Consider the following 23294-nt stretch of genomic DNA (forward strand, 5'->3'; position numbering starts at 1 on the left):
AGGAGGCTGAAGAGGCTGTGCGTGCAGCCCTCTTCCACACTCTAAGCCAGTACAAACAGCAGAACAGGGCTGTAGGAAATAGCAAAAGAGAACTCAGTCTAAGAAAATACTTCTCACTCTTAGAGGGAAAGAAAGACACACCTCCAAAATAATAATGTATCAGAACCAAAGTTCCTTTAAAAAAAGCAACGCCTGTACCCTAAATCTGTAGCCTCTCCAATCAATATTTGCCTCTGCCAAAAGCTTGCAGCCCACTTTAACTTATTACTGAATTTGTGGTTAGGAAAGTATCTCCCAGATCTATTTGTCTTACGGCTCCTGGTTCATTTCCCTCCTTTGTTATTTTATGGCTCACTTTCCTATTCTGTCAGTGGGCTAATGTGCACCTGCAGTGTGACTTTTTTCTTTTTAAGTGATCTCTTTAGCATTTCCACATGTCTGCTGGGGGAACTGTCCTGTGAGGTGCCCAATTCTACCCAGAGAAATGTTCTTGGAAAAGGTACGTAGACCATCCTTTTTCTGTGGTCACAGGATTGCTTCAGAAAATCTACAATTTCTTGAGCATCAGACACCGTAACTGGTCCCGAGTGCAATTTCCCTCAAAGTATTTGCTTGTTGGAGAGGCCCATCTGGCACAATGCATTATATAGTGAATCTGTTAAAGGTATTTTGGTGCTCCAATAAAAGGGTTAAAGAGACCTCAAAGGTAACAATTGCTACAATATGTGTAATTTACTAGGGGAACAACTCTAGCTGAGCGGTAGAGCACATGCTTTCCGTGCAGTAATGTCCCAGGTTCCGTCCCTGGCATCTCCAGGTAGGGCTGGAAAATCCCTCTGTTTGAGACCCCAGCAGCCCCTGCCAGTTGGTGCAGGCAGCACTGAGTGAGCTGGGTGGACGAGTCATCTGTCCTGGTCTAATGGTCTGACTTACTTCTCTTTCCCATTATTCTGGCTATGTTGGCCTATAGAACAAAGATGAAAGGGGGCAACGGCACTAGTGCAGAAAGAGAGGAAACCTGTCACTTTGCCTTCATTTAAAATTTTTATTTAATTTATTGTATTTCTATGCCACTTTTCATTCAAATGAATCCCAAAGCGGCTTTCAAACAATAAATAACAATAACATTAAAAATGCAATAGAACATAACACAGCATAAGCCATATAAAAGAATTAACAAATCATCAGTAAAACAATTACAGTCTATCAAACACTATTAACCAAGCAGCAACTAAAAAATAAGCTAAATATCACAATTACAGCAAATGTTATATGATTAACAAATCAATATGACTTCTGTATCTATAAAATAATATTGACAACATTAACAGAATACCAGCTAAAAAGTTAAGCAAACAGACAGGGAAATGTAGAGCACCCCTCAACCCTTGGGCTAAGGTTGGTGCGGAGAACCTTTGGAGTCTAGATACAGGCAGCAATATTTACTAGGACCAATGCATATCGTTGGGGGGGGGGGTTCTCCACACTCTCACTGTACAAATTTCTCGCTGTACAAGCAAATATGCTTTTAAGGGGCAATGAACCTGTAGGCTTGCCATAGTTAGCACCAAAGTAGGAGAGAAGGGCAGGCATCCCTCAGGTGAGCAGATGGTTCTTTCCAAATGCCCCCCATGCACGTTGCCCCTTGTGTGCCCTTCCCAGTATCTCCCCCCCCCCCCGGTGCTGCTGCCCATTCACGATTCCTGCTTTCTTATGAAAGGGAAAGCACCATAAGTGCACAGGGACACCTTGTAGATGACAAAGGGTCATTCAATGACAAGCTTAAAAAGAACATCTTTCCCCTCCTCCTTCTCATAGAACAAACAAGTCAAAACCCTGGCCTTCAAAGTTGCTGTTTTGAGATGCTTTAAACTAGGAAATGATACCTTTGTAAGCCAATGTATTAGACTCACCCAGGGTATTCTTGTTTTCAGGGTTATAAACTAAAGGAGAAAAAAAGTTCCCCATAGACTAATGTTGCTTAGGCTCCAAGGCAGAATAATTTGTTCTTACTTGTTGAAGCAAACGCTTAATCTGTGCTGTCCCAAGACATTTTCTGCCTGAAGCATAGCCTTATAGGCACACATGCATCCCTTGGCAAGGCCAACACTTTTGAAAGGTCTATTCCCGCTTACATCAGCATCGGAGGTCAGGCCTCATGTCTTTAGTATTCCCCTCTCCCCGCCCCCCAAGCATCCACTTCCTAAAAAGGCTTTAAGACAGTTGGTGTGGTAGGAATAGACCCAAACTAAACAATCTAATATATAATTTTAATGTCTTAATTCTGTTTTACCTTTGCTTGAATCTGAAAACCCTGTTATTTAAGAACGTAAGAATCATCTACTGGATCAGGTCAGTGGCCCATCTAGTCCAGCCTCCTGTTCCCACAGTGGCCAGCTGATTTAAATTTCACACACACACACACACACACACACACACACACTTTACTTAATGGAAGAGAGCATTTTATTGAACTGCCCAGACCAGGGGTAAGCAACCTGCCCATGTGAGGTAAACCTTGCCGACCCCTGTTCCAGACTGAAGTGTCATATCTGGGTATAACTGGGTTAATCAAAGATGCTGCCATTAGTAGTAGATGTGTTCTAGGTATCCCCTGTTACTGCCGCCCAATTCAATTATTTCTTCAGTCCATCACAAAATATATTAACCAATTTTAAGACTAATGAGTTACTGATCCGATGCTTTTGTCCTACCAGGTTATCAACACTTACTATCACCTTTGTAATAGCTGCTTAGTGAAGGAAAATGAGTATTTCTTCTTCACTATTATGGCCACAGGACTAATTAAAACATTCTTGTTCATTTTTAATAAGCGACCTCCAACAGCAGTAGATAGGACTTTTAGTTCCTTAAAACACAGTCGTGGATAATGAACTGATGTTGAAAGTTAAGGTTCTTCCCACATGTGCCCAAATTAAGTGGTTTGTAGCAGGCTGCATAGTATTATTGGCTCCTTTTTCTCTTCAGTCAGTATCGAAAAGCTGCACAAACCAAATAAAGAGACAAGCTGCCCAAACTGAGGGCCAGGTGTCTATGAACATGTTTTTCCTAAGATGGGGTAGTCTCCCATGATAACTTCATTGGCCATGACACACAATTAATTGTGATTGCTGTGAACCACAATGTAGACATGTGACTTGCAATTAGAGTGTAGTCATCCTGCAACTTATGTGGAATTACCGGTACATTTGGGGATCACACCTAAAGCCATCATTGTGTATAGTCACAACACATTGGGTGCAATGGTGAATGGGATTGCCAAAGTCTCTTCCCAGGCAACCGTCCAGTATGTAAGTAGGGAGGTATTTTGCCAAACTCATAAACAATGTGCACAAGTTGAAGGTGTGTAGGTTGCAGGTTTGCTGTATTGCAAACATGCAAGTAGAGATTGCTTGTGAAGGCTGCAGTCCTATTCCCAGTTACTTGGAAGCATGCCCGTTTGTGCTTGGTGGACCTTCCAAATAAAATTGCTCAGGGTCCAGCTGCACATTGCTTCAAGTGGCAGTTATCATAATGTGTTGCATAGGGTTAAAAAACAACACCTTGCAGTACAATTGAGGAGGGATCCAAAAGAACAACAAAACTGGAGGGTCAAGAATCAAGGAAAACCTCTGAGTACTTTAGAACCCAAAATTGGTTATCTGGCAAAAGACTGTGTCACTCGTCAGACGGGCACAGTTTTGGCTGCTGCGCAATTCTACTGGTGAGCTTTTGTGTGTAGTGTAGTGTCTGCGCCCATGGATTGGGTCACCTCTGCATCACCTCAAATGGAGTTGCTAATCCAGGGATGGGGAAGTAGATCCAGCCACCAGGCTGGCACTGTGAATCATTTTTGGGGATGGAACTTGACTTTGTATTTTTTCCATGCCCTATTGAATTTCCTGTTTATAAACATGACCAACGTGGGAGGCATGTGCTTTGGGCTCCCCTGGATGAGTTTTCAGAAGAAAGTTAACGAGCACAGTTTGTGTTTTGAAGCTGCAGACAACTTTGACACTTATCAGCACTTGGAAAAAGAAAAAGATCAGTTCTTTTACTAGTTTACACATGCCAGGGGTGGGGTTTGGGGAGCCTTTAAAAAGACAATTACATTTTAACCCCTGGCAACAGTTGGAATGTTGCCTTCTAACAAGCAGCCTGTGTTGGATTTTCTTCTCCTGTTTTCTGGTCCTTGACCGTAATAAAGATTTTACCTTTTACCTTCTCCTGTCCTGCATTACAGGGGATTGGACTAGATGACCCTTGGGTCCCTTCCAGCTCTATGATTCTACACACTCTTCACCACCTCAAGACTCTAATCAAGGTTTACTCAGCCTTAGGTGGGACAGGAGCAGAGTTTCCTGCGCATAACAATATTAGATCAATCATTTTGTGGCTTTTGAAATCTCTTATTTATGCATTGCAATTGCTTCCCATCTGCAAAGGAATAAGTTGTGCTGCGTCTCCCCTTTCAGAAAAGCTTTACCTGTGGTCCTCAAATGACATTTCCCGGAGTTTTATTTACAACAGTGGCACTATTCTGAAGTAGATTGTTTCAGGATACACCTGGCACTTCCTACTCACCCCCCATGTAATAGCTGTATGTTGTTGTTGTTGTTCAGTCGTGTCCGACTCTTCGTGACCCCATGGACCAGAGCATGCCAGGCACCCCTATCCTCCACTGCAGATGGGATGTTAGGCAGCAAAAACTTGATGGGTGGTATGCTATGACTTTTATCTGCATTGCAGGAAAAGCTTCTGTACAACTGTCAAAGGCACAACAGGTATGCCAGAAGAAAAAGTGGCTGAGACCTGTTTTCATGTGACAGTGAGCTGTGAAAAATGTTCCCCTCCAGTCATGGGAAGCATATTGCTGCAAGGCAGTCCCTGGAATGTACCAGAGGATGTTTTAAAACCTTACAGGTTGAAAGTCCCAAATGAAAGAAGGAACTTAGAGGCTGTAGCTGGGCCACAATGCTGGGGCTGCCTGCTGACCAGCAAAGGCCTACTTGCGCCTGCTTCTGTGCCTATTCAACAAGCAGCTTAAGCTGCAACGATCAGCAAGTGAAGCTCCTCATAGGATGGAGATGTTTCTTCACAAGGGTCAAGATCAGGATCAGGACTGATAAGAATCCTGACAACTCTTCTGGCAACAGGAAGTGACCTAGATCGGGGCCAGTGGCTGCAAAGCAAGTCGCTCCTACTCAGTCCTGTGAGTAGGCAGGGGAGCTGCAGCAAAGCCTTCCCAGCCCCTCCCAAGCTGCTCTCTGAGTTGGCACAGTTCACCCAGGGAGCGCACCTGGAGTGGTAAGAGAGCCAACCCAGCACACAGGAGACCAGCGCACATATGCTGAACAATTAATTCATCTCATCTTCTGACAGGGTATTTGTGCAGTGGAAAGGCTTCCCAAACGATAAACATGTTTTTCAGAGGCAGAAGCTCTACTCGGGAGCAGTCTGGTGAGCCGCTTAGGGTAGCCCAGCCCTGGAAGTATGGGAAGGCATAGGGATGCTCCTCAGACACTGGCTTGGGAGGACTCTCAGGCTTGGGTCAGCAATCTGGTTGTGTTACAAAAATGGGATGAAGGCAGTTTTAGATAACAGAGAGAAACAGAAAGAGATTAAGGTGCTCAATTTCTTCTTGGGCTGTACTACTACAGTCTGCGGGTGGGGAATCTCAGATTTGAATACTTCTACACATACACACACACTGTACACATATATCACACATTTAACACTTAGTTTATCTCCCCCCCCCCATGCAGTTTATACTGCAGAGTACCTCCTCCCACCCCAACTTGGAATCATGAAACTATGTTCCTTCATGCTAAATTTGCATCCTTGTAAAAATAGTGTAAGTCTGTGATATTGACAAGGACCTTGACCCTTTCAAAGACTGCCCTGAAACGCCATATTACTTGGGAGAGTGTGGAGCTTCAAACAATCTCATACTAAGATAAAAAATCAGGACTCTGGGTCTTAAGGTGGAAAAACAGCTCAATGTATATTTGGGTTCTTGATTTAAATCATCAAATCTTGAGCAATGTATGCCTGTTTATGTCCATTTTTATTTTTTTAGAAATAAATATTATTTAGAAATAATAATTTATGCCAATTTTACTATAAAGTTTCTACAGTTGCACAAATTTGGGTAAACAGGAGTACTCTTACCAATAGGTTAATCCTGAAAGATGGGGAGAGAGATCCACTTTGCATAGTCAGGAGATGTTTATGGGGAGGGAGGGAGCGACAGGCCCACCATATGGTGATGACAGCCTTGAGGTATCCCTGTTTAGAACAAATATATGCAAACCTGCCAGCATGACAAGTACAGACCTGCTGCCAACAAGGCAGAAATAGATACTTGGTAGAACAGAAAATAAAAGGTATTTAAACTAAGTCAACACCAGAATACTCTGTTATGTTTTCCAAGGTTAAAAAGTGTTAAATTACTGGTGAAGATGACTTTCCAGATTATGTTCAGAAAGGTTATAATTTCCTGTTGCACCAGTGGAGGAAAGAAGATTATTGATCTGAAGCTGAGAATGCAAATAATTTCCTGTATACTGAGCTGCCAAATGCTTCCCTTTATTGATTTTTCTCCCTCTATTTGCTTAACGAAATGTTGTTTGGGTTGAATAATGTACATAGTTGACCCATTATTAATAGCTAAAAATAACCCAAGGACCACAAAGCAGAAGAAAGGAGAAGAGGTGTGAGAATAGGGTGGGGGAAGCATCTCAGGGGGGAACAGTTTCTGAATTTGATCCACATATTTTGTTGATGTAAGTTTCTGTAAGAGTAGGGTTTCCATTATAAGAATAACACAAGAGATACACACACAGCTCCTTTTCTTTCAGAGGAAATTAAAAAGCCAAAAAGACCCTTGGGTTTTAAGCCACTTGGCAGGAGCTGTGGCACATTGAAGATTGCATTCTAAAATGATATGACAGCAGCTTGTTGGAAACACATATTTGTGTGTTATCATCAGAGAGCCGGGGCAATTATCTTACACACTTTCACAGGGGCAGGTGAGGTCCCGGCTTTGGAACATGTCATTCTGCAAATAATGTGGAGTATTAATAAATGTAGAACAGTATTTGCTGTCAAGTTGGTTACAAGGTTGTAGTTCACTGCAGGGAGCTTGACAGTATTGGGAATAATCAGAGCAGAGCCAAGGAGGACTTTTACCTGCTTCAGCTAAATCCAAAAGATGCCCTGATGGCCTTGTAGTGTTTGACTTGAAGGCAATTAAGAGTATGTGGTTCTTTCCTTTATTTTTTTTTAAAGCAAATAAGCTGCTAGATTTACTTTGCCCCTTTAGCTATCTAAATGCAGGCACACAACCAAAATGCAAATCCCTTGGAGTGAATTAAGCCCACAGCAGAAAAATCAGATCAACATATCATGTCTTTAGATCCAGGCCGCCTCCCCTCCACCCTCACACTTCACGCAATGCATTCAAAGCAACATGTATTATTATTATTATTATTAATTTTTATGAAAGATTTTCTTGGTTTACAAAAGTACACGACTTGTCTCTTTTTTCAGGTTGTACAGTCTTTCTTACAGATAAGTTACATTTGTTGTGAGAACTTAAGCGTTGAGTACAGTATAGAATCATAGAATCATAGAGTTGGAAGAGACCACAAGGGCCATCTAGTCCAACCCCCTGCCAAGCAGGAAACACCATCAAAGCATTCCTGACAGATGGCTGTCAAGCCTCCGCTTCAAGACCTCCAAAGAAGGAGACTCCACCACACTCCTTGGCAGCAAATTCCACTGCCAAACAGCTCTCACTGTCAGGAAGTTCTTCCTAATGTTTAGGTGGAATCTTCTTTCTTGTAGTTTGAATCCATTGCTCCGTGTCCGCTTCTCTGGAGCAGCAGAAAACAACCTTTCACCCTCCTCTATATGACATCCTTTTATATATTTGAACATAGTATAAGGTTGGGGAAGAAGAGGGGGAAGAGGAGGGGTGGGTTGTACAGTGTACCTGTGGGGTTTTGTATCAGCGTCAACTGGGCAGGTTCTCTTTCTATTTGTTTACAGTGGTTCTCAAACGGCTTGGCTCCCGAACAAATCGGTTCCTGAATGCCGCAAACCCAGAAGTGTTTTTGGAAGCTGAATGTCCGACGCAGCTCCTGCAGCCAATTGGAAGCTGTGCCTTGGTTTTTGAATGGTTTCGGAAGTCAAACGGACTCCCGGAACAGATTAAGTTCGAGAGCCAAGGTACCACTGTATTACTATTCATTTATTACATTTTCTTGGGGGGTAGGTTGTGGTTGTCTGCAGTGGGGTTTGTTTGCATTTGTGAGGAGGCATGTTCGTATGTTGTCGGTGGATTCTTCTTGTTATCTTGTTGGGCTGTGTATGTGATAAAGGGAAGCCAGGTGAAGGCGTCCTCTTCTATTTGTCCCCGTGTCAGTTTCAGTTTATTGGTTAGCTTTTCTAGCAAGGCTGTTTCCCATACAAATAAATACCATTGGTTCAAGTTTACTCCTGACAGGTCTCTCCAGTGTCCAACTATGAGGCTTGTGGCTGCTGAGAGTAGGTCATAGAATCATAGAATAATAGAATCCTAGAGTTGGAAGAGACCCCAAGGGCCATCCAGTCCAACCCCCTGCCAAGCAGGAAACACCATCAAAGCACTCCTGACAGATGGCTGTCAAGCCTCCGCTTAAAGACCTCCAAAGAAGGAGACTCCATCACACTCCTTGGCAGCAAATTCCGCTGTCGAACAGCTCTCACTGTCAGGAAGTTCTTCCTAAAGTTTAGGTGGAATCTTCTTTCTTGTAGTTTGAATCCATTGCTCCGTATCCACTTCTCTGGAGCAGCAGAAAATAACCTTTCTCCCACAACCTTTCTCTTTTACATTATACAGAGCTTGGGTTATAAGCTCTGTATAATGTGAGTGGTCATTATGATTTTGGAAGATGTTCAGTAGGGCCAGTTCTGGGGTGAGTTCTAATACCTGTTTAGTTATTTTCAGTGCTTTTTTTCTGGGGGGGATGCAGGGGGATGCAAACCCCTAAACATTTTGTGACTCTAGCTTTGGCCTCATTGAGGGGCAGTATTTTAATATGAGTAGGAAGATGAGAGTACCCCTAAACATTTTAAAGGGGGAAAAGCACTGATTATTTTGCATATCTCTTATAGGACTGCTGTCCAGAAGGGTTGGATTTTAGGGCATTCCCACCACATGTAGAGGTATGTGCCTGTGGAGCTGCAGCCTCTCCAACCTTTCGGTGAAGTTCCTGAGCGTATCAGCATCAGTTTCTGTGGTGTTAATACCACCTGTAGGTGAGTTTCAGAGTGAGTTCCTATCTTTTGGCTGATAGGGACTTAAAGAGAGGTTTAGACCACATTTGGTGGGGTTAATTTCATAGTCTATGTCGTGCTCCCATTGTTCTTTGATAGTGTCAAGGGGGTTTGTGGAATTTTGGAGCAGTATTATGTATATTGTGGATACCATCCCTTTACCATGTCACTCCGCTGTCAGGAGAAGTTTTTCAGAGGTGGTCAAGGGCCTAGTGGCTGCTGATTTTACTGCTGCAATGTTTAAGAAGGCATGTAGTTGATGATTCGTTAGCCCAAGGTACTGTATTTGGATGTCCCCCTAGTTTGTCTTGTATTACTTGTGTTAGTATGGGTTTGTTGTTTTTGTAGAAGTCTTTTAGACAGTGTAGGCCTTTGGCTTGTCAGGTTTTTATATGGAAGTTTTGTGTGTGTGTGTTGTAATAGTGGATTATAGGCCAGGGGAGTTAATGGGGATGGGGATAATTTGCCTACATTTCCCTTCCATGCTTTAAGTATGGACTGTGTGAACCTGTCAATATTGTGGGTATCTTCTTTAGTTTGTTTTGGAGAAATTGGTATGCTGTTGTGGGGATGTTTTTGATGGTGTTTCTTTCCAAGTGGACCCATTGTTTTGTCTCATCTTCTAGAATATACGGAATTATGTGGCATACTTGGTTGGCAATGTAGTATAGTTCTGTGTTGAGGATTCCCCATCCTCCTCCTGAGGAGGGGAGGTACAGGTATTTGAGCTTTTGTGTGAGAAAATAAACAAGTGTAGTTTTTTTCTGCCACTGGGAATCCAGATTGGGAGGGTTTGGAATAAATAGGTTAGTTTTGGGAGGGTGGTCATTTTGATCTATTTTGTCTGAGAGGGTAAAGTTGGTGTTGTTCCATTTCCTCAAGTCTCTGTCGCTACAGGGGCTTGTAATTGTGGAGGTATATTTTGTTGAGGTTTCTGGTTATTTGAATCCCTAGGTACCTGAATTTGGTACGGCAGAGTTTTATGTTTGTGATGTTGGTGAATTCCTTTTGGGTAGATCCCATTTTCTGTTGTGCTTGTGATGCTGGTGTATTTAGAGGAGCTGGGTTCATGATGCCAAATTAGGGAACTATCTGTTAAATTGCTGCTAGAATTCTAGTTGTTCAGTCTGGGAAAAGAGCAAAGATTTCATCAGATAGTGGAAGACTATAATTGATTATATATGTTAATATGTAAAGCATAGGAAATATGGGAGGTAGGTTAATTTTTACATCACTGGGAAAGGAACTATGGCCTCAGTTAAGTAACTGAGTTCTTTGTTGAGGTGAAAATATGTAGGCGATCAGAAATTAGGTAGCAAAGTGATATTTTTGTTTGGTTTTGGTTGTGTTGGTCATAATGCAGTCCGAGTGTGACTAATTTGATAATATATAATACTACAGCATTTTAATATGCTTTTGTCTCTTCATTGTTGTTGTTTTAAGTGTTGCATAATTACTTTTTATTATTTGCTTCTCATGTAAGTTGCCCGTCCTCTTAAGCAGATGACCTTTGGCAACTCAGCATTCCTCCTGCTGGTCATAATTCCATTGGAAAACATATCTGGCAGCAATGGTGTGGGAAATTTCAGTCAGAATCAACCATGCATGAGTGCTAGTTAGTTCATGAGGGGGGTTAAGGTAATAGAGATAGATTCCTAGACTCAGCTAGGTCATGCCTCCCATTTTCTGATGAGGGAGGAAGTGAAGCTTTTCTCTTCCTGTTTCCTGTTTCAATCTCCATGCCATGTAACCTGCCAAGGAGGACGTATCTTAAGCCTGCTCCAAGCTTAGAACATGTTTGAAGTTATCTTTCTGTATTTTATACCCAAGAGCATTCCTTTTTTTCTTTAAAAATGTTTAGGGATACTCTCATTTTCCTCCTCATATTGAAATACTGCCCCTCAATGAGGCCGAAGTTAGATTCAAAAAATGTTTAGGGGTATGCGTACCCCTGCATCCCCCCCAGAAACAAAAGCACTGCCCAAGAGTATTTTGCCTGTGTTCTCCTTGCTGCTGCTGAATAAATGCATGAATCTGACCTTTGGGATGTTTTGTAAATAAAACATTTTAAATATACTTCTGCTCATTGCAAGAGGTGTAGAAAACAGGGAGTGCTGTATGCAACTAAATGATGTACGAAAATACAGGTAGTTTAACAACCTATATTCCCAACACTGTGCTGCTGCTTAACTTTTGTGAGTTTAAACTCTGCTACTGGGAACTCTCTCCTGCTGGAGAATGTGTTTAGCTCCATGTTTTGAACTTAGGCACCCAGCTGACTATTTTATTATTCACCCCATGAGTGAATTTCCACCCAACAAATGGAAGACTAGATGAATCAGTGCGTGGTTCCGGGAATTGTTAATAAGTAGTGAAAGCCAGTTTCTATAATGTGTTTTATTCATTGTATCCCTGCATATATTGGCAATTCCCTGTGTATGTCAGAGTTCAGTCACATGAATATCTCTGTCTCAGTTATTGGGGGCAGCACATTATGTCTATGTAGATCCTTGGTTTTGTGCCAATTCCCATTGGGACCACGTGATCCATATAGCCTTCCGATATCAGTACACGTGTTTTTGTGGTTAGGCTGACAAGTAGATAAAGCAGTTCTTATAAACTGGTCCGGTAATGAGATAATGTTTGAAATAGAAGTAACCAGGGACATAAAAGAAACCTATTAGCCTTCCAGAGTGCTGGGATGGACTTGCTTGCTTCACTTTGCCTGCCTGAAGAAGCATGAAGATGGTGATGGATTCACCAGGGACTAGGAATAACTTCAGTGCTCTAAAGCAGCAACAGTGATATAATTGCACTGTTGTTCTTCATAACACACCCCACTATTATAGTGTCTAACCTTTTCATTTTCCTCCCCCTTCAAGCAGCAATAAAATTCACAGTAGTATTATGTAACAGGGATTTGCATTCCTTTGCTCATCCTTGCTTATCATCTGCACTCAAAGTACTTTTATTTTATGAGGAACCTAAAACATGTCATAAGAACTGCAGTCACCCACGTTGAGGAAAGTACCGATTTATCTTTTTATGCTGGGATTTGGGCTCAAGCAGATGATCTACGACCAATGTTGTTTCTTTTATGAGAAATAAAAAAGTGAGAGGCCCAGCACTTTACATGAGGATTTCATTTTAAATGAGAAAGTTTTTATGTGTATATATAGAACAGTGTTTATCTCCAAGTGTCCTGAACAGCTGATGATTAAAAAGACAAAGCAACACTAAACCGCAGCAGCACCCAGAAACAAACCCCAGAATGACAACTAAGATACAGGCGTATGCAGATGAAATATTGTTCTCAAAGAACAATCATAGGGTCAGCTGTGTTAACATAGGTGTCATTCTAAAAAATAATACCACAAGATGGTAGAATTTGTTATTAAATGATTGAATAACATCATGGTACATCTATTGCATTTTTTAAAAATTTTTATTCCTGTGGGACTTTAAATATAATCAGAAGCTGAAACTAGATAAATATCAAATAATATTATATAACATTGGAAATGAATGAACAAGACTAAATGTTACAATGCAGCCTCATTTTGTATTATTTTTTTACAAGAGTTGAAAAGTGCCTCCTGTCTTATCAGGCTTGCAAACACATCCTCTCCTTGGTGTCACTTTTTTCTTCCCGCTTTTCCTCAGCACTAGGCAATGCACATGATTTTTGTTGATGTCAGCATGATGCAATAAGTCTGTCAGTAAACAGAAAGCCAATTGGATCAAATCACGGTGTGGAGAAGAAAGAAAAAATGGCATCAAGAAGGATCAGCTGACGGGGCAGAGAGGGCATCAAAACTAGGTGAACGTTTTGCATATTGAGGGTCTCCTCCCACCCACCATGCCTGATAATTTGCTTGGCTGCTTTGAATGGTTAATTCTTACGCAGGTATCAAAACTGATGGACATTCAACCTAAATAGACTGAGTGAATATTAATAACCAGTTTTATATATTCAGTTTCTTTTTCTACTTGGGGAAGTATGTTTGGGCAGCATTTTGTGCCTATATGGCGGAAAGGGTAAGTGCTAATCTTAACCAAATGCTAAAGGACATAGTGTGAACGAGTGGAATTGAAAAACAGGGTCCCATGAAGCAAAATGGAAGGTGGGAAGGTGAGAGAACATACACTTGGAAATGTCTATCATTTATGGTTATTGGCCATTCTGTGTTGCTGAACCTGCTAAGGATCCTTGGGAGCAGGGACACAATAATATCTAGGACTATGGTTTAAGAGCAGCCTCTTGCAAGGAGGAGCCTGTGAATGTTAGCAGGGGCAGCCATCATAGCCCCCACCCCATGACTTTGGCGCAATCACATGAAATACTGAGGGGCCCTTCAAGAATGTGGTGGTGGTGCTTTTTAATGCCTGCACATTTTCCTCCACACAAATCCAGTAATCAGCACGGGGACAAAAAAGGATTTTTAAATTATTCCCCCTAGGCGCTGATCCAAATCTCTTTCTCCTGCAGCTGCCTTTTAAATGGGGGGAAAATGGGAAACAGAAAGGCCAGAGTTGGAGAGTTGAGTTGTGTGTAGTAGAAGGTAGAAGCAAGGCTGGAGTCTGCTGGAATCCAAGGCTGTGACTGTGGGACAGACAAGGCCCTCTTGGGGGTGTTAATGCTGTGAACTCCTCCATTGTAGACTCTGGTGGTATATATGTGTAAATAAACCACATATCGAGACGCGGGTGGCGTTGTGGTCTAAACCAGAGCCTAGGGCTTGCCGATTGGAAGGTCAGTGGTTCAAATCCCTGCCACGGGGTGAGCTCCCGTTGCTCACTCCCAGCTCCTGCCAACCTAGCAGTTCGAAAGCACGTCAAAGTACAAGGAGATAAATAGGTACCGCTCCAGCAGGAAGGTAAACACCGTTTCCGTATGCTGCTTTGGTTTCGCCAGAAGCGGCTTAGTCATGCTGGCCACATGACCCAGAAAAAAACTGTCTGCCAACGTCTGCTCCTTGCGAGATGAGCACCGCAACCCCAGAGTCGTTCGTGACTGGACTTAACTTTCAGGGGTTTTACCTTTACCTAAACCATGTATCACAAAACTACCAGTCTCTGCTGTGCTTCATTCCCAAAGGAAACACAAACCCTGGGTAAGTGTCTGGAACCCCTGGAATCTCACACCAAACAGAGATTGGGAAGACATGTAACAATACGCAAGATGGGCAAAAATAAACTGTAATATTTCCTAAAGTGAGAGATTTCATTTTTTTTCACAAAGTTGTGAATGGCCCCCAGCAAGTAATGTTTATGAACTCCTAACCTTTGATTTTACTCAGAAATAAATGTTGTATGGCACCTCTAAGCCTTGTTTCTGAAAGCAACATACCAAATATGTGGGGGTCATACTAGGAGGTGAGGATGTCTCAGGCATATCTACAACACCATCTTATGACTGGTTGAACAAGCAAAGTTAGACATGCAAATAATGTCACCTGAGAAAGATACCAATACAGACTAAAGAAAGGAAATGGTTTTTCATTTTCTACATCAGTGGCCATTAGTTTCCATTGTGACATTTAATAAGATGTTTGACAGCATTCTGCTGAAGCCTTACTTTCTAAGAAAGCTATCACTAAGGTTTCCAGTAGCCCAATGTAGGCTGAAAGTCAGCATCCTTGAAGGAAGCCAGGAGGCCAAAACACAAACAGGATATTTTGGATGTGGGTGTTTCTGTTCTTTTGTGGAACCAAGTAAAAAAGGAGTCAGACCCTTGAATGAGTGTTTTCCAGAGATTGCTTTCCTAAGGGATTTCTAGCACTTCTCTGCAAGAACTCTTTTCTCAGATGCCTTTCTGTAGAGAAGAGAGGCATGAGGAGGGGAAGGGTTAAAGACTTAGGTAGATGTACAACAAAGGCTGCAGGAGAACCTGTGGGAAGCACCCCAGTTTCCATCAAGGGAAAGGATAAACACAGAGAGGGCAACCTTTTTTAGTGTGTAGTTGTTATGATGACATTAGGATTCCTTAAGAATGAATGAATGAATGGTCTTTATTACGGTCAGAGACCAGAAAAATCAATAAAACAATTTGTTTCATAAATAGCATCTATATACTAAAATCACATTTAAATTTTATAATCAGCACATTTAGACTTTAAAAATTGGTGAGATATCTCACCAATCTGTCACTTTAAAATCATTCCTAAGGGGATTAAGTGGACTCTTTATCACTAATATTTGCTGACATCACGGCATGTCTTAATCTTGACACGATGTAACAGAATTTAGCTACACTCCTAGTGATCTCTGTATTAGAGTCTGCTAGTAAGTATCTGATGTATGTTTCAGTTGAATGAGCTGGTAAATTTTTTAGAAGATTCCTTAAGTTCATGTCTTGTTTCCAACTTTGCCAGAATCTTCTTGGGTGTGAGGAATGCTACTTAGAATCAAAGAATTCTAGAGTTGGAATGAACCCAAGGGTCATCTAGTCCAACCCCCTGCATTGCAGGAATCTCAGCATCCATGATAACTAGCCATCCAACCTCTGCTTTAAAAACTTCCAAGGAAGAAGAGTCCACAACCTTCTGAGGGAAGGATAAGGCCTCGGTTCCTTATCACACAAAGCTAGCATTACTTTTCTCTGTGCTCTCCAATGTTTCATTCTTCTGTGCTTCTGTTCCCCTTCAAGAAAATGTTTTGCCGACTCAATCCTGCATGAGTCAACTATGAATGAATAAGATGTAACTTTTTAAGGGGGGAAATGACAAGATAGAGAAGGTAGACTGGAAGAGGGAATAAGCCAGAATAAAAAATGAGGCACAGATGTTTCAAAATATACAAGTGATCTTGACTACAAGATCCAGAAGCAGATATGTTTTCCGGCTCCCAAAGTAGTAGTTAGGTCTTGTCATCTGCTCCTACTTCTTCATCTATAGGAAACAGAGATATTACTGTTGCAGATGAGCTGAAAAATCCTGTTTTTTTATTTGAGATTAGCTGTTCTTGACTAAGAAGATCAAACAACCTGTAAATGAGGAATGTAGAAGGTAGGCACATCATCATGATAGGCTTCTGTCCTTTTGTACACCATGCTGCTTGCTGCAAACAAAAGAAAGTTAAATTCTAGTTAGGGGTGCTTTTGTATCCTTCATTCCCCCCTAGGGCCCCCCAAGATATTCTGAAGGAGAAAGGATTGTTATGTTTATGTACTAGTGTTTCCTCTTATTCCACTCACTTAAGGAAGAACTCACCAGATGAAGAAACACCTGACTTGAGGGACTTCTTTCCTGTAAATAGCTGTCCCCCTTCAACAGACCAGTGCATTTCTGTCACTGTTATTTGGAACATGGGACATGATCTATTGAGAATATTTTTAGGCGAGCCCCATCAGAACTAATGAGAGTTGCAGTTAATTCCATCTCAGTGTGGTTTATGCAGACAAAGCTTCTGCTGTGGAGTGTCATGAATATTGCAGTCACATAGGTGTGTCTGACCCTGACTCTTTCCGATGTAATTGGGCCTGTCCACACAGCCTCAGATGCAGAATGGTACTATGATTCATCTAGAGATTGTAGTTTATAAATCTGTTTCATTTATGCTGTGCTTATGGTGTTTTGTTTTGTTTTTGTAAATGATTACTTATAAACAGCATGCATGTAAATACATTTACCCTGAAAGGCAGGGTTGGCAGAACCTGTGGCCCTCCAGATGTTGCTGGACCACAACTCCCATCTCTGACCATTGGCCATGTTGGCTGGGGTTGATGGGAGATGTAGTCTAGCAACATCTGGTGGGCCACAGGTCTCTGCTTAAAGGAGACCTAAATAAAGGGCAGTGTGCCTTGTTCACTCTCCTACTTGGATTCCTGTGATTTATACGCATAAATCACTGAAAATATTTACAACTTTCATAGTTATCCAAGTCCTACTTGTTTACATACTGCACAGAGGTGGATAAGAGCCTTTCATACAGATAACACAGTAAGCTGCTAAACAAAGGAACAGCTGTAACTTCTTGTACTCAGCTGTTTAATGGTATTCTCTGCTAGTCAGACTCATGCCCTTTTACGTTCGCTGTGTATCTGTCATCTGTCTGCATGACAGAATAAAATGACAAATATGTGGTCCACATGAAAAGGGCAGGGCAGAAGACTAAAAGGATGAGGGGAAAGACCATTGCAAAACCTTCCTGTTTTTCACTTCTGCTTTGTGTCTGTGCACATGCAAGTGAAAGCTGCTAAAATGTGGCAACTGTGTACTTACTGGTAGTGAACTCACTTGGCCTATTTATCCTTCCCCACACCTTCTTAGTGAAATTCACTCATAAGGTTTACTTTCTTTTCACTAGCCCCCCTAAAACCTGAATAATGCTCCCCTGTGTTTTATTAGCACTTACAGGAACCTGCAGAACAATATGCTGCTTTTCTGGCTGCTGGCTACACCAAACGAGTTATTTTCTGCTTGGCAATTAGTGAAGCAGCAGCATCCCTAAAAGAAACAGATAAACATATTCAGGCTGAGGTGACCATTCTCATCTAGATATCATCTGAGTGAACCATGGGGCCCTCAAAAATGCTGAATGATGCATGTTGGGTTTTCATTAGGCCTATTTTGCTGGAATATTGAAAGGGCTTTGGCTTTCCCTTGTTTTGCTAATATACAATAAATCTATTTCTGATCCTTCTTTCCCCTTAGGGAACAAAACATGCCAGCATCCTTGAGAAAACTTCAGCAAATGGCTCTTTATCTGGCGGTTGTGTCTGGTGGGGGAACTGCTCTTATGTATTACTACATACAAAGTAAGTTTCATCACAGTTAGCAAGTTAACCCTGAATGAGATGGAAGAGCATTGGGTCGGTAGAATGCAAGTTGCAAATCACATCTTTGAATTTCTAGCATGCTAAAAATTATGTGAATAGAAAACTAGTCTAGAGAAGAACGTTCCTCCCTTTAGTGCTAGTTTTTTGCTTGCAAGACAATTGTACATAGAGTAGTATTCTGAAGTAGTATCCCTGTCTGTCATCTTTAGTACATCTAAAACGGGTAAGGGATAGGTGGCCTTCAGGTGTTGTTGGACTCCATCTCCCATCAGGTCCAGCCAGCATGGCCAGTGGGCAGGGGTGTGTGGGTGGGAGTTGTGGTCCAACAATATCTGGAGGGCTGCAGGTTCCCTGCTATATATAAACATTAATGGGAAGGGGTGTGGCTGAGTGGTAGAGTGCAAAACAACCCAGATGCCCATCACTTGCAGGAATGACAGGAAAAATTCCTTTCTGAAATCTTGGAGAGCTTCTGCAAACCAGTGTAGAAAATACTAAGCTTGTTGGACTAAGGTCTGATTTGGTATAATATGGTTTCCTATGTTACTATTCAGAGACAGGGGTGGTAGTGGGCCCCTTAAACTTTCAAGTCAATTTTATGCTCTGTATACAAGACTACAGTGCTAAAAACAAACAAAAGTCTACAACCATGCAAGCTAAATTTTGTGCCCCAAATGTTGAGTTCAACTTGTAAAAATTAAGCAACTTTATGTAATTGCTCTTATTTTGCATATTCTGCAATGTTTACTATTTTGTATAATTTATTGAATTTTCCCATCACTGGGAGCAGCAGACAATCTTGTGCAGTGTTAAAATGCTGCTCTTATCCTCTGGAAATATTATTCAACTACTGGCTTTCATTTGTGCTCCCGAAATTTCAACAGTCATTGCCCACACTCTTTCAAAGGAAGCATTCACAGCTATAACAGCCAGAAACTTGGTACTAAAAAAGAAAGCAAATACTCTTCAGAAGTTTAATTTTACACAAAATGTCACATTTTGCACCTTTTCTTCATTATCTTAGAAATGTGACATTACACAGACTTGTCTATAAATTTTTTTAGAAAAGACTAATGCACTTTGTGGCTGGGACTGCTATTGGTAGTGGGTGGAATATAGTCATGATTTGTACCAGTAGAATTATCTTCACCTGCACAAGAGGCTGGTTTTCTCAGACTCCTCAATGTTACTCGTGTAATGTTACTGCCTACATCAGGCAGTTTAGGGCATGTACATAGAAGAAGAAGAAGAAGAAGAAGAAGAAGAAGAAGAAGAAGAGGAGGAGGAGGAGGAGGAGGAGGAGGAGGAGTTTGGATTTGATATCCTGCTCCCTAAGGAGTCTCAAAGCGGCTAACATTCTCTTTCCCTTCCTCCCCCACAACAAACACTCTGTGAGGTGAGTGGGGCTGAGAGACTTCAAAGAAGTGTGACTAGCCCAAGGTCACCCAGCAGCTGCATGTGGAGGAGTGGAGACGTGAACCCGGTTCCCCAGATAACGAGTCTACCGCTCTTAACCACTACACCACACTGGCTATCATACACTTTAAACAGGCATTACATATTTGGAATGAGTGGGTATAACTGCAGTCATCGGTCGCCTTTGATTATATATTTTGAAATAACAAGGAGACCTTCAAATTTAGGTTATCTGTAGATAAAAGTGGAAAGGGCAGTGCCATGGCCACTGTGGCTTTGATACCTGTTAAGACAATTAGACACCATTCTGTCTCTGATTAATATTTATCACTATTCCATTTCTGCTTACTATTCTTTTCTCTTTGCTCCAGAGAATTTTGCCAGAGCACAGTATTATCAGCAGGCTCTCGAGCAGCTTCATAAAGACTCAGCAGCCCTGGAGGCGCTTGGTGCTCCTCCTCTTAAAGTACATTACATCAGGCTGACTGACAAGACCAATCGCGTTGATGCATCAAGAGCTCAGGTAATACCAGCTGAATTAAGACCTGATGTGAGAGAAGAGAAGCAATGGGGAGGAGTGCTCTACATTATAGCTTGACCACAAGGTTTCTTAGGATATGCTTGAGGATGTTGTCTGCCATGCCATCAGCTGTCTCAGCATAAATTATTATGCTGCAATGTTAATAGGCTAGGATTCCATATACCATTAAGACACTACTGTTTCAATCGACACATTTTCTCATGACATATCTGCTTTAAATCAGCTTTGTCCAGTAAATAGTAACCACATCAACTTGGTGCAAATCATATACACCAGCTTAACTTAAACATCTGTGGATTTATCAAACGATTTGTCCAGCAGCAGAGAGCTGAATGTACATATGATGAAGCAGTGCTTCAGTGCTGGGGACTGGTTTGTAGCCTAGTACCAGAATATATACTTTTAATGCAGAATATCCCAGATTCAATCTCCAACAATTTCTTCCTCTTGTTGTTGAAGCAGGCTATTAGTCGAATATCTGCTGCAGGTCTTGGAGAGCCGTGCCATTTGAGTTACATGGTATTGGGTTAGACAGGCCAATGGTCTGGCAAGGCAGTTTGTTTTATGCTAATAAAGTCTCTGTTGGATGTGTCTGCAAATGGGAATGAGTACCCTTAGACAGAATCCCTAGTCACACACAGGAAAGCACAACTAGCAGTCTAGCAAGAAAATAGCCAAATTTGAGTGCAGATTGTACTACACCGGGGTGGGGGGTGGGGTGGGGAGGACCAGTGGCCCTTCGGATATTTCCAGACTACAACTCCCATCATCAATGGTTGTTGGCCATGTTGGCTGGAGATGATGGGCGTTGGGAGTCTTAACTTCTAGAACATCACAGGTCTCTCAAACTGCCCTAATGGAACAAGCAGAGCTTTCAACAGCTACTTAAAACCTAGATTAGATTCGCCTATTCTTCTGCAGTAAAGACTTAAGCTTATGTGCGACCTAATAAGGAATTATTTGTGTGTATGTGCAGAGGCTAAATGGCTTGTTGTGCTTAGTTAAATGCCTGCATGGTTGTCATCCTGATATAATTTGGAATTTCAAGACAATGGGTAATTTAAATTCTGTTCTGAGTTATAAGTTATTAAATATGAATTTTGCTTTGTTTGACTTACTTTCTCTCTCTCTCTCTCTGTGTGTGTGTGTGTGTGTGTGTGTGTGAAATGTATTTAACAACAACAAAAAATCATAAGAATTTGACTTTTGCATTTACAGTTAAGGATACCAGTATCTGGAACAAAGTCAGCTGGTTATCTTCATGTCTGTTCAGAGAGGGACTTCACCCTTAACAGGTGTGTATTAGGAGATCAATAAGTGCATCAAGTATGGACTAAGTGCCATTTACAAACAGTTACCTTTGTGAGTCTAAATGACATAATTAGTTGTGCTTAACAGCTCCAGATGAGTTCCCTGCAATTTGATCAACGACTTGCAAAGTGACTTACTAAAATTGCTGAATTAAACAGTACTGGATATCATAGGCCCAGTTCAGATTCAGTGGTGTTCAGGTACTGGTTCACCTGATACAGCCATTTGTGAAACAGGCTGCAGTTCTGCCATAGATGCAGTTGCATTGCCAGTAAACTGATCTACATGCATAAATTAAGCCAAGGTTTCAGCTGAATTGCATCATTTCGTCTATCGGTTTGTGGCTGGATAATATGGTAATGTTATGGTGTTTCAGCCTGGCACTTCATGCGGTTGGGGCCAATGAAGCTTGTTCCTCCCTGCACTTTTCAACATTGCAACGTATCACTATATCGCAATGTTTGACTGGTGATAAATCACGATGTTGAAAAGCTGTTATGGCCCACCCTAGTTCCTTAATGGTAGCATTTCCCAAGCCTTTTAATGTCATTGTGATGTTAAGAAAATACTACATTACCAAACTTATTCTAAGTAAATACTAATTACTGGATTTCTTCCCCTATCTTTCTGTGGTTGGATAGCTGGCATCTGCAAGAAGTCACACTACAGCTCTGTAATGGCCAAAGTGTTCCAGTCTGCCTATCGTCACAGAAGGATGCTTCTCAGCAAGAGATGTAAAAATCAAAAAGTTCAAGAATTTAGTTGGGGGGGGGGGGGAGAGAATGATTTGTAAATCATCACAAGTAAAAGTTTTAAATGCTAGTTGGGAGCCCAAAGGCTTGTTTGGACATTCACAAGGGTCTGCTCTGGGAGCCCAAAGGCTTGTTTGGACATTCACAAGGGTCTGCTCTTATGTAGAAGGATATTCTACCACGTAGGGCATACCCAAAGCTTTTAGCTTTCAACATGCTTTTGGAAAAAAGCTACCCTCAGCACAAAGTACTGGGTGGATTCCTGCATGTCAGGATCCAACAGGTTACTTCAACTTTATCAAGGTAGCATAGTAGGGTTTTTCCCTGTGTACAACTGGTTATGGCCTTTTAGGTTCTGGTTACATAATAAAAGGACAGAATAAGACTTATATCTGTTATGGAGGCTGCTGTGCATTTAGCTGATGAGATATACACCTCTGGCTCTCCAGGTGTTGCTGAACTACAGTTCTCATCACCTCTGCCCATTAGGCCATGCTTTCTGGGTTTGGAAGACCAAAGCTCCCCACACTTGCTTTATAAGTAACATTAAGGACAGTATAGACCATCCCATACAAATTATCAAAAGACAAAAGTAATGACTTTTGCGAAACACCCCAAGATACGACCGTGGAGCATAAATGGTCGGAAAAATTGAGCAAGTTCATTGCTTTAAATACATAGGCATAGTATTTCACGACAAAGGGCTAAGGAAAGCCCACATAACAGATGTAGCGGCAGCAGCCCATAAGTCCTCTGTAGCAATTTTAAGTTTTCTTGGATCAAAGGAGGCACATTATATACCAGCGGCCCTAAAACTCTTTGAGGCAAAGGCGATGGCTCAGTTGCTCTATGGGGTCCAACTATGTGTTCCTCCACCAAATCTGACCCCACTTGAAAGGGTCCAGTCAAAGTTTATTAGAGCAGCTCTTCAAACGCCCCCCTGCATGTCAAATGCCGCGCTACGACTAGAAACAGGTACTATCTGTGTGGAAGCCAGAGTTTGGATACAAGCCTGTAACCTTTGGCTGAAACTACATCTGAACCCCCAGGGCTTGCCCCGCTGGCATTAAAAGACAAACATCGATCTTCTTGGAGTAGGGCCATAGTTAATAAGATGCTGAGTATAGGTCTTCACCCAACCCTTCTTATTTCTCGTGGTTACAATTTAGCAAAG

At 41.7% G+C, this 23294-nt stretch overlaps 1 protein-coding gene across 4 annotated transcripts; it reads left to right on the forward strand.

The window, feature by feature from the left end:
• The first annotated feature begins 485 nt into the window (after positions 1–485).
• LOC117056046 (cytochrome c oxidase assembly factor 1 homolog) lies at positions 486–22343 on the forward strand. 4 transcript variants are annotated; one of them, XM_033166074.1, is made up of 6 exons: positions 13018–13141; positions 16274–16327; positions 17974–18079; positions 19888–20039; positions 21276–21352; positions 22010–22343. In XM_033166074.1, exons 2-6 carry the CDS (start codon positions 16313–16315, stop codon positions 22104–22106), a joined length of 447 nt encoding a protein of 148 aa, XP_033021965.1. In that variant the 5' UTR covers positions 13018–13141; positions 16274–16312; the 3' UTR covers positions 22107–22343. The 4 variants fall into 4 exon arrangements, with proteins under 4 accessions (XP_033021968.1, XP_033021967.1, XP_033021965.1 ...); XM_033166077.1 differs by lacking the exons at positions 13018–13141; positions 16274–16327 and adding an exon at positions 486–499 and having other exon boundaries at positions 17976–18079; XM_033166076.1 differs by lacking the exon at positions 16274–16327 and having other exon boundaries at positions 13016–13141; positions 17976–18079.
• The last annotated feature ends 951 nt before the right edge of the window (positions 22344–23294 follow it).

Source organism: Lacerta agilis, chromosome 12 (assembly GCF_009819535.1).
Source record: "Lacerta agilis isolate rLacAgi1 chromosome 12, rLacAgi1.pri, whole genome shotgun sequence".
NCBI classification, from domain to species: Eukaryota; Metazoa; Chordata; class Lepidosauria; order Squamata; family Lacertidae; genus Lacerta; species Lacerta agilis.

Bases quoted from the DNA above. Each gene is read 5' to 3' on its own strand.
- LOC117056046 (XM_033166074.1), top strand. The intron at 20,040-21,275 runs GTAATACCAGCT...TTGCATTTACAG, and splicing joins TTGATGCATCAAGAGCTCAG to TTAAGGATACCAGTATCTGG. The intron at 21,353-22,009 runs GTGTGTATTAGG...GTGGTTGGATAG, and splicing joins AGGGACTTCACCCTTAACAG to CTGGCATCTGCAAGAAGTCA.